This window comes from Mercenaria mercenaria, chromosome 10, assembly GCF_021730395.1.
Source record: "Mercenaria mercenaria strain notata chromosome 10, MADL_Memer_1, whole genome shotgun sequence".
NCBI classification, from domain to species: Eukaryota; Metazoa; Mollusca; class Bivalvia; order Venerida; family Veneridae; genus Mercenaria; species Mercenaria mercenaria.
The window spans coordinates 23810687-23828061 of record NC_069370.1 but is presented as its reverse complement, the minus strand read 5'-3'; the positions used below and the strand labels follow the sequence as shown (position 1 = coordinate 23828061).

The 17375-nt window shown below is 37.0% G+C and overlaps 1 protein-coding gene across 1 annotated transcript in view; it reads right to left on the bottom strand.

Moving 5' to 3' along the window:
- The window catches only part of LOC123559649 (DNA polymerase epsilon catalytic subunit A-like), a 105137-nt gene that overhangs the window by 54746 nt on the left and 33016 nt on the right, over window positions 1-17375 (bottom strand). The window contains exon 19 of the mRNA XM_053552523.1: window positions 9682-9827. Within this exon, the coding sequence (XP_053408498.1) occupies window positions 9682-9827 (146 nt within the window). The remainder of the gene's footprint in view (window positions 1-9681; window positions 9828-17375) is intronic.

Below are 17375 nucleotides of genomic sequence, written 5' to 3'. Positions count from 1 at the left end.
CGGTCACCGCGTGTTTCCATACAATGAAGACAGTTATTCAGTATTATGTGTGATCGTTACTTTGTTTAAATTTCGATGTTTTTCCGAGAATAAAATTACCGAGGCACTGACACCGTGTGCGTAACTAGTCTAAAAGCCAACGCACGTGACCGGTACCGTATACACGGCAGATACTTTGTGATGTTTCCTCATTCGTTGACGGAATTCTATAAAATACAATGCGTCAAAGTGAATTACACGACACATATTCTCTGCTAAACAGTCTCAGTATTTTAAGAATACTCTGCCGCGGACCGAATGTGTACGTTATATGAACGCTGAGATTGAATTTCCCGCATGTATAGTACCAAAAGGTCACGCGTGTTGGCCACGGATATTTCATTTCACTTATGTTGTACTTCAATAAGCAACTACATTTTATAAAGTTATATGTTCTCTTCTGATGTAAACAAAATTTCATTCTGAAACGTTTTTTAAAAGACCGATTTGATAAACAGCGCCACTCCGGTTTTCTTTATCATTCGTGTTTGCCAGTCCATTTTTTTTTTCTTTTTTGCACAGTTAGGTTGCAAGGACGATTTTCTGCACTTGTTTCAACTGGAGCCCCAACAAATGAATCTTGTAATTTTTTCAAATCAAGTAATTATAAAAAATATTTTGATCGGTTTTCCGTGTGATGTCTCATTAAATCAAAGACCTATAATGTACAATTATAGCTCTTTGATTAAATGCAGTGACCATTTGTTTTTTACGGTGATCAAACATAGCCTTTTGAAATAAACCATCCGTCGGATTCTAAATAAAAGAAGTGGATCCCCGTCGAAATGATTTGGATCCAGTCAGACATATTTGGAAACCAGTCAAAAATGTTTAATACATTGCAGTCGGCTGTCTGCAAACATTAAAGGATGTGCCGCGCGAGCACTGATTGCGTCACGTGCTAATTACGGACCGATTATCAAAGTGACAATCAGACCATTTGACACGTTTATTGATTATCTGAGGGTGCGACCAACAATTTCCTGCTTGACAGTAGATGGTGTATTGAGATATCAGACCGAAATTTATACTTTTCTCCATTTTTACGGGACCGATTTTTTACGTTTTTTCACTTCACGAATCGGTCTGAAAAGTCAAAAATCGGTCCAAAACCGACAAACCGGCAAATTTCCGAAGCCCTGACAATTTCGACCCGGATTTAGACGATTTGGAAAAACGATCCCCGCCGAGATGGAAAATCCGGAACTTCCGGAGTGGTCCGGAAAACTTTCACCCATGAATATATGTATGGTAAATTTAAAGTAATGTCCATCTATCAGATGTGTACAACTTCAAGCCTCGACTATGCTTCCATTAAACCTGTATACATCCATTGGGCTACAACAGATTATTACTTTACTGGTACATTCGTGTGGGAAACAAAATATTTTACCTTAAATGGAAATATTCAAGTTTTTTACTCCGGTTACAACAAATGCCTCCTTACTGTTACCAGACCAGTGATTTTTTTCAGTTTTGGGGGAAGGGGGTCGGTGCCCTTTGGAGGGGGAAAAATTCGACGTAAAACTAAGAAAAGGGGAATTTTCATTTGTGTTGAAATAAACTATAGTTTCAAGTTTATTGATAAATTCAGGGCCCATAAGAGCATCTGACATGACATATAACACAATGTAGCATATCAATACCAGATAACCAAATAAATTTTTCAAATGTGGAGGATAAGACATCCATTAGACTACCAAAATTTACAACAGACATTAGGTCCCTTCTTAAACAAATCGGTGAGTGGCTGTTTTTTTTATTTCTGTCAAAGTCTGACATTTGCAGTCACATTTGACCTGTCACAATAAAAACAAACTGTAAAAAACAATGTATGCGTTGGACTCCCTTACAGAAGCAAGCCTCTGTGGCGTACATGCTGCGTATTTGCTGTGTATATGCCGCGAACACAGTAGTACGCCAGAGGAGTACATTTTACATACACCGCATGCCACGTACATGCCGCGTACTATTTCGACGAGTACACAGCATGTACGCAGGAGGTCACTAGTACACTTCAAGTACGCAGCACAGACTCTGAAAATTTAAGGAGTACACTGCATGTACGCAGGAGGGACTTGTACAAGAAAATAGTACACTGCATGTACACCGCAGATACTTCGAAATTTATAACACTTATATTTAGTTGCATTAAAGTTGTTTCCCCTTGATGCAGTTACGCCATTTTCTTCAGATGTTTACCAAATTACATGCTACAAAAATTGATTTATTTCATTGAAAAGTGGATGAAGAAAAGCATACTAATTTATTTGATAACATCAATCTACATTATTTTGGTAAGGGTAAATACTTATTGATGCATGTCACTTATCTTTTTTCTGTTTTTTTTCTGTCCAAATGATCTGCATTTGCATAAGAAAGTTGGTGGGGTAAGGAATTTACATTATCACAGCAGTTTTGCCACAAGAGTACACAGCATGTATGCAGCAGGAGTACACAGCATGTACGCCACAGGACTCGGGCCAGGAGTACACAGAATGTACGCCGCAGGAGTACACAGCATGTACGCCACATGGGTACACAGCATGTACGCCGCAGGGGTAGTACACCGCAGGCTCATTTGCATGTGAAAAGTGTATGTGCCGCGTACATACTGCGTACTATTTTTCGCATACTAAATTCCTCCAGCGTACATCCTGTGTACTATGTAGTCCACAGCATGTACGCCGCAAGTAGTACGCGGCAGAGCTCATTTGCATGTCAAAAGTGTACTACAAACGTACTATCGGTGTATGTGCGGTGTATATCCTGCGTACTATTTAAAGCCCTTGATTTCAGTACACATCATGTACGCATCATATACGCTGTATGTACACAGCAAGAGTACGCAGCAGGCCTTTTTCTTCTGTAAGGGCTAGTCCCTTCCCAAAGCATAAAATCAAACCCTGACTGACTAGAAGATGGAAAACTCAACACTACCCGGCCAAACAAATAGAATGCAAATCATTTACAGACTAACATTCAACAGCGTTGTTGTGCAGAATAATAAAGCGCTTCGATGATTCTGATTTATCAAGGGAAGTTACTCCAACCGGTGTCGATGTAAACAAAATGCGAGATACCGTGTTGAACTGTTTTCTATATGAAAATAAATAAAATAAACTAGTGAATTATGATTTAATTGATTGGATTTTTTTTTTATTTTCGGAGGGGAATTTTAGGCATCGGAAAGGGGAAAAAAATATACTATTTTGAGGGGGGAATGGGGCCGAATTTCGCCGAATATTTTGGTGAAAAAAAAAACGCTGCAGACTGAACTAGACTTTTAGCATTGGTATTATCATTGTTTTCAATAAACTTATTCCTTCACATACAGAACATTACTTATTCATAATAGCTCTCAACAATATGCCCTGTCTTGCTGTTTCCAGCCTTTGCCAATCAATAAAAGACCCACTTTACCAAATTCACAATTACCAAGTACCCCCATTTCTATACATTTTAGAAAGGACCTTATAGTAAGACTACAAAGTTTGATGAAGATCTATGAAAGTTTATGAGAAAATGTTGTTTTAAAGGTAGATCTATTCTAAGCTCCAGCGGCCCCTACAATAGGCCAAGGAATCTATGTTGAACAAATTGACCTCAGACCAAATATGGTGCGATTCTCAGGACTCAAGCTAGATCCAATCTATTGAGAGAAACCGCTTCTCCCACAAGCTGATTTAGGGAGAAGTGGGGAGACTTTGCATCAAGATTATTCTATCTACCTCAACGTAAAACTAAAATTTTCTTGTTAATGGATAAAAAAAACATTGACTTTTTCATTCATTCGTTCATTTTCTTAGTTAATCATTTCCCCATACAATGATTATTGTTTCACTCCAAAATTCTGAAAAAAGGTGTTTTTTCAAAAACTGAAGCCGACACTCCAAGCCTTAACCACTTAATTTTTATAATATATTTGAGTGCTGTATGTTGTATGAAGACAAGATAAAAGGGTATATTATGAATACCAAGTCACCAATTTGGCATGAACAGGATCGCACTCCTGTAAGAGTGAAAAGTAAATTGTTGAGAACAGAAAGAGACTAATGAAAGTCAGTCTGCAATCGGTCATTTTTACAAAACAAACTGCTTACAAGTTGTTCTTTTACCAAAGAGATAATACTTGTGTAGCACTGCCAGTTATTAGCTTTGTTAATCAACAATTTGTATACAAAATGTTTTTGCACTAGTTAGCACATAACGACAATTAAACAGAAAGTGTCAGACAACTGCGTCACTAACTGGCCAAATACAATCGCATCTGGTGTAACGTATAAACTAACTGGCCAAATACAATTGCGTCTGGTGTAACTTCTCGGGAAAATCTCAAGAACATGAAGAAAGTGAAGCTTAAATTGGGGAAATGGTATATTCAATTCATTTTGACTCGGTGCAAAATGTCAACAGTCTGATTAACAGTGTTTAGCACGTGTGGATCAAAAACAAATATGGGGACCAGAATTTCATTTTCGCAACAGATCTGAGCGAAGTCTGAAGCTCCAAATTGACTATTTCACCAAATTTGCCCACTAGCAAGCTGTTTACATAAAAAGTTGATGAGGGAAAACAGATGCCTAACAATCCACCTATACAAACAGTTCACCCTGAACCAATTACTGTGGGGAAATGGACACCGGATATAGCCCAGAAAGTGATCAATCAATAAACGTTTTATCTTGACACACGGTAAGTTTTTTACCATTTTTGGTATTAAATGGGGATATATTTATCAAAATCAAAGAGTTTCGAATAGCTTGATCATATGCCATATACAACTAGAGATGCTTTGAGAAAAGCGCATGTCTCCCACAACTGCAACATTGAAAAATGTCTAGTTTTTCTCGATGGCTATGATAAATAGATCCAATCAGTAATTCAAGGGCCATAATTCAACAGTGCCTGGGAGGATTTGGCTAGTTATCGAACTTGGCCGAGGTCTCATGGTCGACCACATTTTGTTCAAGTTTGGTGAAGATCAGATGAGAAATGTTCGACTTAGAGTGCGGACAAGCTTGAAAAATGTCTATTTTTTCTCGATGGCTGTTATGAGTGGATCCAATCAGTAATTCAAGGGCCATAATTCAAAAGTGCCTAGGCGGATTTGGTTAGTTATCGAACTTGGCCGAGGTCTCATGGTCAAACACATTTTGTTCAAGTTTAGTGAGGATCAGATGAGAAGCGCGGACAAGCTTGAAAAATTCTAAGAGTGTGGACAAGCTTTGTGACAGCCACACACACAGACTGGAGTAAATCAATATGTCTCCCACACCACTGTGTGGTGGGAGACATAACTATGATGGAAATGTTTTTCCACTCTTGTATAATGGCACAATTCTCGCTGAAAGTTACATGATCGCTCATAAATGTTCAGTGATGTGGTAGGATTTCAAACATAAAACAACAAATAGAAAATTAGAACAAGAGGGCCATGATGGCCCTATATCGCTCACCTGTTATCATTGCACTTGAGGACAAGAAGATCCTCAGAAAAAATATCTAAATCCGAAGGACAGGAACAACAAAGGGAAGAAATTTAACCAAAAAGAAGAAAAAAATTCTTACAAGGTATAGATATGTCAAAAAACACCTAAAAATTGGAGGTACCATCCATGTTGTACCACAGAAAAGTGGTCTCGGTTTTTCCCTATGGCCAATAACAAAAAAGTTACTAAAAATAAGCTATTTATAGTAACGTAAAAGGGAAGTAATTAAAAAAAAAAATATTGTAAGTGAACAAAAGAAGGATCTGCCAAATAAATATGTTGGCATAAATGAAATTTCAGATCAGTATCTTCATTAGTTACGGAGATATACCCATTTTAATTTGAAATAAAGGGAGGTAATTTGAAATAAAATCAGTCCATAGTTATCTACCCTGATTGTCGCAGTCCAACTAATAACAGTAATGAAACTTCAAATAAGTCCTATAAGTACTTACTGATATAAATCCATTTTGATTACAATCAGGGGAGGTAATCAGATATAAAATAACTCTGGAACCTAAGACTGGATCTGATTTGTCATGGAATCCAAGATTTATTGTTGTTGAAGATATTTTGGAAGTTTGTATCAAATAAAACCATAAATGAAGTCTCTATATGGCTGCAAAAGCCAAAATAGCCGATTTTGGACCTTTAAGGGGCCATAACTCTTGAACCCAAGATGGAATCTGGCCAGTTCAAGAAAGGAAACAAGATCCTGTGATTATACAAGTTGTGTGCAAGTTTGGTTAAAATCAAATCATAAACTAGAGATGCTTTTGAGAAAAGCGCATGTCTCCCACAACTGCCCCTATGAAAAATGTTAGTTTCTCTAGATGTAGAGAGCGGACAAGAGTAAACAGACGGATTTTTTGGTAATTCAAGGGCCGTAACTCTAAAATGCCTAGACCGATTTGGCTAGTTATCGCACTTGGCCGAGGTCTCATGGTCAAACACATTTTGTTCAAGTTTGGTGAAGATTGGATGAGAAATGTTCGACTTAGAGTGCGGACAAGAGTAAAAAGGCCGATTTTTCGATAATTCAAGGGCCGTAACTCCAAAATGGCTGGACCGATTTGGCTAGTTATTGAACTTGGCCGAGGTCTCATGGTCAAACACATTTTGTTCAAGTTTGGTGAAGATCGGATGAGAAATGTTTGATTAAGAGTGCGGACATGAGTAAAAAGGCCAATTATTCGATAATTCAAGGGCCGTAACTCCAAAATGCCTGGACCGATTTGGCTAGTTATCGAACTTGGCCGAGGTCTCATGGTCAAACACATTTTGTTTAAGTTTGGTGAAGATTGAATGAGAAATATTCGAATTAGAGTGCGGACAAGAGTAAAAAGACCGATTTTTGGTAATTCAAGGGCCATTACTCCAAGACGCCTGGACCGATTTGGCTAGTTATCGAACTTGGCTGAGGTCTTATGGTCAAACACATTTTGTTCAAGTTTGATGAGAAATGTTCGACTTAGAGTGCGGACAAGCTTTGTGACAGACACACACACAGACAGACTGGAGTAAATCAGTATGTCTCCCACACCACTCTGTGGTGGGAGACATAATGAAGCTGCTATTGTACAGACAAGGTCAAAATAGCTAATTCTGGCTCATTCAGGGGCCATAACTCTAGACCCCATTATGGGATCTGGCCAGTTCAAGAAAAGAACCAAGATCTTATGGTGACACAAGTTTTGTGCAAATTTGACTAAATTCAAATCATAAATGAAGCTGCTTTGTGCAGACAAGGTCAAAATAGCTAATTCTGGCCCTTTCAGGGGCCATAACTCTGGACGACGGACGAAGGGTGATCACAAAAGCTCACCTTGTCACTATGTGACAGGTGAGCTAATAAAAACTGAATCGAGCGATTTTATTATAATTATATCGTCTAGTATTGTGTAAGATATCAATACGATATGTTTTGTTGTTACGGGAATATTTATACTTTTTGATGACCCGAAAGTGTACTGGGGATAGACGAAGCAAATAATTAACTGCACAGGGGATAGCTATTAAGTGGACTGAGGATAGTAACGTTGTATTTTGAATAATGAGACTGCGATAATGATTACGGCTTTTTACCTCTACGTAAAATCATGGGGATATAATTTCACCATTGTCCATATCGGGGGATGAGAGCAAAAGTGCTTTTTTTAAAAATCTGAATGTACTTAAAACAGTTTCACTCTGGCCTCTCGGTATCTCGTCTGTCTTTTCGTCCACTTGTCTAATTGTTCGGCCTTCTAGAGCAATACTTGTCAAATTGAGTAGATAATGCATTAACAGATGGGGTTCAGTTACTTCCCTTAGTTTCTAATGTGCAATTTGCAATTCAATCTAAATAGATTTTGTCCACAAAAATAAGTATCCCTTTTTTCAAATCAGTTAAGAATGGGTAAACAATATTGAGTTCATGAGTCTAGATTAGTTAACCAAAGTGTGTGTTTTCACAAGCCTCAACTTTCGAGTCACAAATATTTGAATATGGTATCAAGTTTAAATGTGATTTATCGAGGGACTCAAAACATACGTGTCAACATTAAATCACCCCTATTGGATATACGCACGTATTGAGTGTACTATATACAGACTAAAGGTTAGGGTTAGGTTTAACAGTGTACTTTCAATGCGTGCGTACACTCAATGTGGGAGATATAATGCCGACCAAAACAATGGCCTTAGAATTGACGTGGTGTTTGCTATATATGGTATAGCTTTGTAAATCACGTAGGCACGTTTTGCACACAGAAGTCATCAGTTAAGAATGAGATATTGTGATCTAATTTTGTACACTTGACGCTTTTTCTAAGACCGTGCTGTGCGTTTTGGTCTCTTGTTACTTAGAACTGAAAAATGGTCTCTGCACATTAACTTCAGAGAGAAACTAAATACTGCGACCAATTCTGATATTTAAGCAGCTTGCTTATAGACGTTGATTTTGAAGAGCATGGATCAAATTCATAGTTACTTAGATTAAATTCAAAATACAATCATGTCATATCGTCAAGCCTTGATGGTGGAATTAGACACCAGGTGCCCTTCCCTGCATTATTTCATCACGAGCGGGCACCTGGGTAGAACCACCGGCCTTCCATAAGTCATGGCTTCCCCACATGAGAATTCAATGCCCCGAGTGAGGCTCGAACCCATATCGATGTGGGGCAAGTGATTTGAAGTCGGCGACCTTAACCACTCGGCCACGGAGGCCCCTCAAGATAATGTGTAGTTGATTTCTTGATCTGAAATTCACAGAAAAATTGTTACGAATAACACAGATCAAACAGTTACAGTCGGCAATATATTGGATCGTTATATAGATCCATGTTTTAATTGTCATCTCACTGTGGTAAGACCTAGCGATTAGTCGAATATTTGGTAACGAAGATGACATTAAAGGTTGTTGCCCTGGCCCTATTCGTCTCTAGTAAAATGTGCTATGTCTTGCTACCACTTGCACACCATTTGGATACTAGTGTTAGACGTACGTATGGTAAATAATTCTAAAGACTGGAGTAAACGTAGAAGTTTGAAAAGGACATGTATTGTACATGAACAGTGTTACTATCAATCAAAATACAGGGGTTTTGTCACGGCATATTACATGCTATCCTCAGTACATATTTGTCAACTTGGATACTGTCCTCTGTATGTACATAATATGGTTATCCCCAGTACAGTATTGTAAACATTTCTAAGGACATATCTTTAACAGTTTAAAAGTTACATTGCCAGTTCTTACAATAAAAATAGTTTATCTTATGCTTGTAAAATCGTACGAATCAGAATTCTAATTTATTCAAAATGTTTCTTAAAAATAACAATATTTGTCGAAATTCTGTTAATTTTGAGGTGATCACCTCAGATTTTTAGTAAAAGTTTTCATGCTCTGCTAAATCGTAAGCATTATACAATACACCATAGTCCAAATTTAGCATTCAGCTATTAGTTCAAACACTGGTTTCATTTGTGGATACGACAGATAAGATCTTACCTCTGGTGAAGAGAAACAACTGCACATTTGCCTGTTTACTTATCACTTTCTGAGCTATATCCGATGTCCGTTTCCCCACAGTGGTTAAAGAGAATTCTTTTAATTTCATTTCAGAATTGCATTCCTCTTGCAGTCCTATTAACTACTGACTATTACCTTTGTAAGACCTTTGAATTCGTATCTTCTGTCTCTGAAAGCTCTTACTGTATCAACATAAAATGAATTTTCTCTCTGGCAGATGGTAGCTGTTCTCTCCTCCATTTTCGTTGCTTTAGTTTTCTTGTACGCTTTACGACAGTATTCTGTACACAACAAAGTTATCAAGAAGTTATTTTAAGTTGTTTCTTTACAGTTTTTAATTATTTGATAGCCAATATCTGTAGTTATGTTAATCTAATTTTCAAAACAAGAGCTGTCACAGGAGACAGCATGCTCAACTTTTTCTGTGCTGGACAGTGAAAGACGGAAAATCTGAGGAAGCCCAAACTATCACTGGAGTGTTTAATGACTTAATGTGGCTGATGATAATGGGCAATAGTTTTAAGTACGGCACAAATTTATTTTAAATAACAGAGATGGAGTGAAAGAGTATCAAAACATCAAATAAATATATAACTAGACATAATTGCTGGAATATTTCTGCAAAAGTAATGCATCATGATTTTGTGTCATACTGTGAAATCATTCAATTTTTTGGGCATGAAATTTCATGGTTTTGGTCAAAACGTCAATTTCGTGGGGATATGAATTCGTGGATTTCAACTTTTTAACATAAAATGAATGGGAATCTAACTTGTTCATTGGGATCAAATTTTGTGGATTGACTCAATCACTAAATCCACAAAAATTAGTCCCCCACGAGTATTAATGATTTCACATTATCATGTAGCTGATAGTGTGGAACAACCTGTTTGAATCATATCCATTTAGTAATAATAGAGATAAAGCAAAAATGCATGTATCACAACTTCCTCCTGAAATTTTAAGTACCATATTTTGGTGTGTATAGGTTGCGGTAATGTATAGTACGCATCTAATTTTTGCCCTGGAAATGGTCGGAAAATTAAAGTTCTAGCGTATTAGTCGCAGTTGAATATTTACTGGCAAAGTTATGGCGGCGGCCATATTGATGCCGCGGACTGAATCATTACCAACAGTAGTATCGGTTACAGACTGCATCTTAAGTCAAAGAAAAGCGGCTTTTTGACATTAATTGGCAGCAGTCGGTTTGTATTTACATTCTGCAATTATGCAAGTTAAAGTGTGAATTGTTTGCACAGCAATTATAACACCTTTCCGTGTCATGTAATTAACCGCGTTCTTTTCATTCTGAGTAAAAAGATTAACAAAATATCTCTTTTTGGAGTTTTTCTTTTATTTGAAAATTAAAAATAAAACTTATCTTTCAAGTTTTTTATTCCGCTAAGAATTGGTATAAACAATGTTTGGAATGGAGGACGGATCTGTCCGGATTTTATCCAAGCCGGAGTACATGTACCTGTCAATGGCATCCAGTAAAATGAAAGTAGAAACTAACGTCAAACTAACTGCAAATACATCATTGAATTAGTCATTCGTAATTTTTATAGTCTGTATTGGTTATTTACGAAATATTTTATTGAAAATAACCGCTATTAGTTGAAAAGCCGCCGATATTGATACTTTTTATCCATTTTGTTCGTTTGTAACAGATGCACGTTATTTTGCGAGAGCTATGGCCAGAAAATTGGCCCGAAAAAAATTCTGCTGGCAATGTTCTGTCGTATAGGTCGCAGGAACTTTTTCAGACAGCAAAATGGGTAGAAAAAGTGCGACCTATACGCACCAAAATATGGTAAAAAGTGGGCATAATTCACAAAATATTGGTGCAAAGAGTTATAGACCTCGTGTCATGTGATGCTGAACAATCCTTTTAAGCTTAAATCAAATCCATTTACCAACAACAGAAATATGGTGAAAAAGCATAAACATTAAACTGAAATTCTATTTTCAAGTAAAAAGGGACACAATGCATAAAATGTTTGTGCCTTCTGTCATGTGATGTAGACAATTATGAGGAAGAACTATTTTAAGTTTGAATAAAATCCCTTCTGTAGTAACAGAAATACAATGAAAGTGCATTAACAAATCAACTCGAAATCCTACGTGTTTATCATACCCCAATCAGTGACATGCATTAATTCTACTTTCGTTCACACCGGAAGTAATTCAGACATTGATGAATTAAAACTGACAAATCGTTCTCCTCACTTGCTACATCATTTGGAGAATAAAATATTTGTTATTTGCCTTCATACACATATAATCTATATAGGATTTATTACTTTTGTAATACAGGGATGTAGCCCTCGCGTGAGGTCTCTCCTTACATATTACATGTAACCGACTTCTTATCGGACCATTGCGTGAAATACTTCAAAACGCCAGGAGGCATTGCTTGCATTTGGAGAATAGATTCACTGCGGTGTGGGGAGTCTAATAAGGGCAATATAAAAGAAATATTTGGCTTAACTTTAGGTCTATTTGTCTGAAAATTTATTGGTTTAAAAAATAAAAGCCAACCAAAAAGGCATACGAAATGAATTAATTCGTCATTTCAATCAGGTAATCCGATCAACGTCAAAAAATGATATGCATCCGATTTGACTAGTTTTCTATACTTTTCGACATTTTTCTTTTCTCAAATACATCTTTTTATCAACTATGATTGAAATCAGAGTAATTAGTTCAAGTGATGTCTGATCATTTTTTAATATCATGGGGTTCGCACCTATCGAAATCAAGGAGAGTTGTAACGGATTTAAATCAATTTTCTAAAGGTAAGCAATAAGCCGTATGAACTACAGGGTAAACTGTCATCACCATAGCGATGTACAATCTCGCCATGCTAATATACAAAATGACACATCTGACAAAGACAAGCCATTTCCGCACAAATTTATAATGAAAGTGGGTTTTGGCAAATTAGATAAACATTTTTTGTTCTTTCATTTGGCATTTATTTATTTTTCTTGATCTTATAATTTTTTTCCAAATGTTTTAATAGTGAAACAGTCTTCGAATATTCATGTAAAGAAGGAGTATTTGAATATTCGTTGCCATCCCTAAAATTAACCTGAAATTCTAAAAAGGGGGCTTAATTCATGAAATATTGTGGCAAGAGGAACGGCCCTTGGGTCAAATGATGGGGAACAATTATTTTCAAGCTTGATCAAATTCTTTAATAACAGAAATATGGTAAAAATGGATCAAAATTAACCAAAAGTTCTAGGTAAAAGAAAAATTGGTGTACTGTGAAATCATTATTATTCGTGGGGGATTAATTTTCGTGGATTTTGTGGTCGAGTTAAACCATGAATTTAAGTCCCAATGAACAAATTATGCCAACAATAATTTTTTTAATTGTACGCAAATTAAGTCGCCAAAAAAGACACCATAGCCGTTCGATCTGATCCTAGTTGTATGCATGTGCCAGTACTAACCTGCAGCTTTCGTGTAGTTTATGGAGACTCCATCAATGATAAACATAAGTATGTGTGGAAACAAAACCGACAATTTCATTTAGAAATGTACCCATGGTTTGTTTATGACATGTTTGTCAAAGTGAAAGCAGATACTAAATAAATAAGTTTGACGTAGCATCACGTTCCAACTACACTATAATACGGCTGTTAAATGATTTTTTTCGGCCCCGCTGTGCAATGGATATACACTAGCCTGTATTTTTAATGACATGTAGTAAAATACTATGACTTTGGAACTATTAAATATTACAAATTAATTGTAAGATTTGTATTCGATGCATTAATATCTATATCTTATTCAGATTACACGTTTCTACCAGGAAATAACACATGCACAAGCTCAACAGCATGTAATTTTAGATGCAGATGCGCATTTTGCAAAAATAAAAGTCGGACCAGTTTATAATAGTTTATGTAAGAATTATTACGGTTACACTAGCACTACATCATTTAAATCTATAATAGTGTGTTTTAATTTGCGTTACAATAAGTAGTTCTTGTTTAAAACATGATCAAATGATCAACTTTTATATTTGTTTTGATTATGAATGCTAATTGTGCAAGGTGCTACGGTTTTGACACTTAAATTGGCGCAGACTTTTATTATTAAATATTTCAGTTTTGAAAAGTTTTACAAATTAGGGTTTGTATAATTATAGATAACGCAGTCGTTAATTGGGACATGATCACTCTCACTCGCTAATCTCCCGTTGCTTAGATTGCAAATTCGGTAACCATGGAAGCGCTTGACACGTGTAGGTTTCACATGTAAGGACAGAAGTACTAGTAGATCTATTCCTGTGGAAATTGACTTTTTTTTTCTTTTTCAAAAATTGAAAATCCATGAATTTACATCCCCACGAAACATCCGTTTTGGTCAAAACCATGAAATTTCGTGCCGACGAAATTAAATGATTTCACAGTATTTATGAACACAGTGTCATATTATGTACAACTTTTTAAAGTAAGTTTTTTAAGTATCCAGTGATATAAACTAGCTATTTTTATTTAAGGGCCCAGACTGTTTTACATTAGGTATATGGGCCTTTTCTCAATTAAGGGGACCTGCCCAAAATATAGGGGCCAAAGGCTACTGGGCCCCTGCTAATTTATATCCCTGGTATCAAATCCATATAGTAACTAGAGCTATCACTAAAGGTGATGAATGTACCCCCCCCCCCCCCCCCCCCCCGCATGCACTGACACAGTACATTGCAATTTGACGCACACAAGATTGCATAATTATGTGGACTGTATGTATATATAGACTGTATGTATACAGTATAGTAACAAACTAGAGCTATCACTAAAGGTGATGAATGTACCCCCCCGCATGCACTGACAAAGTACATTGCAATTTGACGCACACAAGATTGCATAATTATGTGGACTGTATGTATATATAGACTGTATGTATACAGTATAGTAACAAAAAACAAAGTCCCATAACTATGCAGAATATTTATCTAAAAGAATGTAACATGCACCATGCACAACTAGGTTGGTACTGATCACTTCGTCACCTTAGTGCAAAAAGTGAATAAGTCCTTCTTTAAGTCAATGCAGTTATCCACTTTTTGCACTGAGGTGACGACTTGTGTGAAGTTTCATTAAATTGTGTGCAAGGGTTTGGTAGATTAGGCATGCACAAAACTGCATATGCAGACTGTATGTACATAGTATGTTAACAAGAAACAAAGTCCCATAACTCTGCAATTTTTGTCGCTGAAAGAACCTAACATGCCCCATGCACAACTACTGTTGTTACTGATCACTTGTGTGAAGTTTCATTAAATTGTGTCAAGAGGATGAGGAGAAATGGTGCGCACAAGATTGTGTCTATGTATATAGTATATAGTGTTGTATCTAGACTTGAAAAAGGGCTGGGTGCTGAAGAATGAGGGCCTGTGCTAGGGGGGTCCGGGGGCATGCTCCCCCGAAAAATTTTGAAATCGAGCGCGCGATTTCCTGCATTTTGGGCTATTTTTACACCAACTTTCAATAGCAATTGTATCAGTTATATACCCATAGTATTGGAGAAAATACATTCTTTTGCTCACAATTGCAGATGTCAAACTGATCTTTGACAACAAGTTCCATCACAAGTCATGACATTTGTTCCAGTGGTAGTCTACACAGTTCACTACCATCGTAATGATTAAACATACTTCCTGGCAATTTAGTACCAGTACTTACCAACTACCATAGCTTCCTGGAAATTACCAGTACTTTTCTAGTTTGCTGTAATGATCATTAAAAACAAATCAACAGTTTAGAACACTTTTATTATGTACAACCTTACACATAATTGGCTTTTCTCTAATTTTTTGATACTAATGATATAAATAGATATATACACAAAAGAATGTGAAAAACAGTGTACATGCATTTCAAATATTTTAAATATGTGTTGACGACAGGTCAAACGTCGCAAGGACTCACACTTAGTATGCAAAACAGTGTACATTAAAAGCATCTCATTTCAAATATTTTACATATGTGTTGACGACAGGTCAAACGTCGCAAGGACTTAAGGTCCAAGGACTCACACTTAGTATACAAAACAGTGTACAGGCATCTGATTTCAAATATTTTAAATGTGTGTTGACGACAGGTCAAACGTCGCAAGGACTTAAGGTCCAAGGACTCACACTCAACTTATCAATATCTGTTTGAAGCTATATCACAGCTCAATTACATTAACAATGTACATTTATTCTACGATTTTTGGTTTTGGTCCATCTTTTAACAGCACTTGCAAAGTTCAAGTATTTGTCATTTTTGTGCACATGCAAAATATGATTTGTGTTTTCAACTTTTAGGCGGTTACGTAAGTCAGTTACAATTCTCTTAACACTTGAGAACACACGTTCTACCTCAGCTGTACTGACTGGAAGTACAGCAGCAGTTGCACACAACTTTGTGATAATTGGACATACATTGCCGGTGGTTGGAGCGATTTTAGTTAGTGTCTTAGTCAGGGACGAAGGGGTATTGATAAATTGTGAGTCAAGGTCCTTCACAGTTTCTTTCACTTGGTCCCATTCATACAGCGACTGATCAATGTCAAAACTGAAGTGGTCTGCTAGCATTTCAATTTCATCATTGCCAGCCAGAGCACCAGTGTCTTTCATAGCAAACACAGACATACTATCAATAACATCACTGTTCTCTAACCGGGATTCAATATTTGCAACAAGGTTGTCAACAAATAGGCACTCAGCATGTTTCACACGGTTAATCTCATCTTCTGTTGGTGTGATTTCGAATTCTTGTAGAAGTTTGCTGCTCTTTTTCATGCTTACTCCATCCACACTCTTAAGTTTGTTTAGGGCAGAAATGGTGGCATCCATCTTTGGTTTGATAACTGACAAGTCAACATTGTTAGACTCAAATGTCAGGGCCAACTGAGTCAGGGTCTAAGAGCGTCACACAAGAAATGAATGATATGTACACTCTGGTAGGTTTTCAATTTCTTTCCAAGTCCACTGGCTGAGGGGCCTGATCCTATTCGCACTTTATCTTTTCCCGATTCAACGGCGTCCTCAAGGTCCATGATCACCGCCCCGTAAGTATCTCTGAGAGATGTCACTGCGTCATGGTGTGACAACCAGCGTGTGTGAGCAACTTGCTTGATACGTTTCTGATCACAGTCTTCAAGTACACTTTGTAGTTTCTCCAGGGATCTGGTTCTGTTGCTGGAGGATTTGTAGTATTTGTGAATACCTGATAACACATCGTCTGTATCCCTAAACTGTTTGATAGATTCAAAGCTGTCCTTTGCAGCTAAAGCAAGTCTGTGATTGTGGCAGTGGACTGTAACAACCTCTGGTTTTATTTCCTTAAGACGTGTGGCTACTCCAGTTTTCTTACCGATCATTGTATTACAGCCATCACTCCCAAACGCAACAAAATTGTCCATTCCAAGTTCGTTCTGTACTAATGTTTCAGTTGCTTTAAATATTGTTTCGGCTTTGCCGTCATCAACCTGAATGTCTTTTACGAAATCTACATTAATTTCTCCACTGTCTGAGTTTGCATACTGTACACAAAACGCAAGATGTTTCTTGTTAGATACATCAGTCGCCTCATCAGTGAGGACGGAGTACGCGTGACTTTGTTTGATATTCTGTTTCACAGTCTCTTGAATGTCATCGGACATAGCTGTTAGCAGTTCCTCTGCTGTGGCACGACTTTTGTACGTGGCATTTTTGCCTTTGGAAAGGTTGGCTAGTACCGGACTTTTCAGTTCATTAATAGCGAAGTCAATGAAGTCCTCATACACAGTTGTGTGCGGAATGTTATGTTTCACTAAGAAATGTACCA